This window comes from Perkinsus marinus, assembly GCF_000006405.1.
Source record: "Perkinsus marinus ATCC 50983 genomic scaffold scf_1104296974260, whole genome shotgun sequence".
In the NCBI taxonomy this organism is placed as follows: domain Eukaryota; phylum Perkinsozoa; order Perkinsida; family Perkinsidae; genus Perkinsus; species Perkinsus marinus.
Genome location: NW_003201188.1, coordinates 1 through 1,594, shown reverse-complemented (window position 1 = coordinate 1,594; position 1,594 = coordinate 1). Strand labels below are relative to the sequence as shown.

The 1,594-nt window shown below is 38.7% G+C and overlaps 1 protein-coding gene across 1 annotated transcript in view; it reads right to left on the bottom strand.

Annotated features, from left to right (window-relative positions):
• Positions 1 to 39, bottom strand: part of Pmar_PMAR004406 (hypothetical protein) — a gene marked incomplete at both ends in the record, with an annotated part of 313 nt that extends 274 nt beyond the window's left edge. The window contains one exon of the mRNA XM_002765919.1: positions 1 to 39. This exon is cut by the window's left edge and continues 4 nt beyond it. Coding sequence (XP_002765965.1) covers positions 1 to 39 — 39 coding nt within the window.
• Between the last annotated feature and the right edge of the window lie 1,555 nt (positions 40 to 1,594).

Sequence of the window (1,594 nt, the reverse complement as noted above, 5' to 3'; positions counted from 1 at the left end):
CGTGGCCTTTTCCCAGCTCTCGAGCTCTTCATTTCCCATCCCTTCATGATCAGAATCGTCACTATAATCATCATCAACCGGCAGCGACAACGACGCTGAAAAGAATTTCATTTTTTCCCCAGAAAATCTCAATTTTTCCCCTCAGTACAACCATCAACAACCAGGAGGGACAAAAATCCTTAGAAGAATTTTATTTTTTTCCCAAAAATTTGAGATTTTACCGCAACGCAACCCATCCTCAACCGGCAAGGATGAAAAGATTTTTGCCCAGAAAAATCCAAACTTTTTCAATAACCGAAAATTCCGCAATTTTCCAAAACCCATCAAATCTCTAATAACCACGGAAATTCCGGAACATTTACGAAAATTCACGTAAATTTAGGGAAATTTAGGGAAATTTACGAAAATTTACCAAAATTTACCAAAATTTACCAAAATTTACCAAAATTTACCAAAATTTACCAAAATTTAGAGAAATTTACGAAAATTGACGAAAATTTACGAAAATTTAGAGCGACCAAGATTTACCTGGCACGCTAACCCCATTCGATTCGCTGCTATTCTCCGACGAGTCCGGCAATTTTATATCCTCCCATTTTATCCATCGATCGTGTCGGCGGTTCATACGTTGAAAATGTACATAATAATCATGATCTCCTACCTGAATAGAAAAAAAAATCGGAAAAAAATTTTCATTTTTTCCCTAAATTTTTATCACAAAAGTCTGAGGAAATGACGGACCATTCACAAGAATATTATCGTTAAATTTTGAATTACATAATTTCTGAGAGTATTTGTTCGCTTTCCTCAGCTACTGAGCTCAGGAATTCAAGTAGTAGAAGCGGACAAAAACCAACAAAAATTTCCCAAAATTTTCCAAAATTTTCCCCCAATTTTCATATTTTTCCACCTGTTGCAAAGGTCGATCTTCCGGTAGCGTTTCCCTTCTCCTGATGCTCACCACCGTACCATGTCGCCACTGGTCTAACTCGATCATTCGGCATATCAATACTGTACCAACCTGACCGCGCGCCACAAAATTATTCCGAAAAATGAGGGAAAAAATATAAAAAAAATGGATTTCCTCACCGGTTACACAAATTCTGGTAGAAAATGTACAAACACCAACTAAATTTCCTCAGGATTTTCATAGTGCTATCAACACACGTAGTTGCATATTTTCCGATTCTTATTTCCCATTTGCTGTAAAAATGTATAAAAACCGATGAAAATTTCACAAAATTTTCTCATAATTTCAATTTACTCACCAACACACGTAGTTGCCCCTGTGCTCATTCACATGTCGCAAAAATGTATAAAAATTTCCCAAAATTTTCTCATAAATTTCCCAACTCACAGGTAACGCATGTTCAAACTCCTTTGCAAGAGCCTCCGCTTGTCCCGCCACAGCTGCTGGAGTGAGTTGATGATGGCGTAATCGTTTCCTACCAAGACTTCCATCCCAAAGGTCCCCGGTTCGATCCCCCCACCTGTCGTTTTTACTCGCGGCTCCATTTGATTCGAAATCTGTCGTTGGTGGGCTTCCGCTCCCACAAGAACCTTCTGCCGAATTCGCTTGACGAGTGGCAGACAT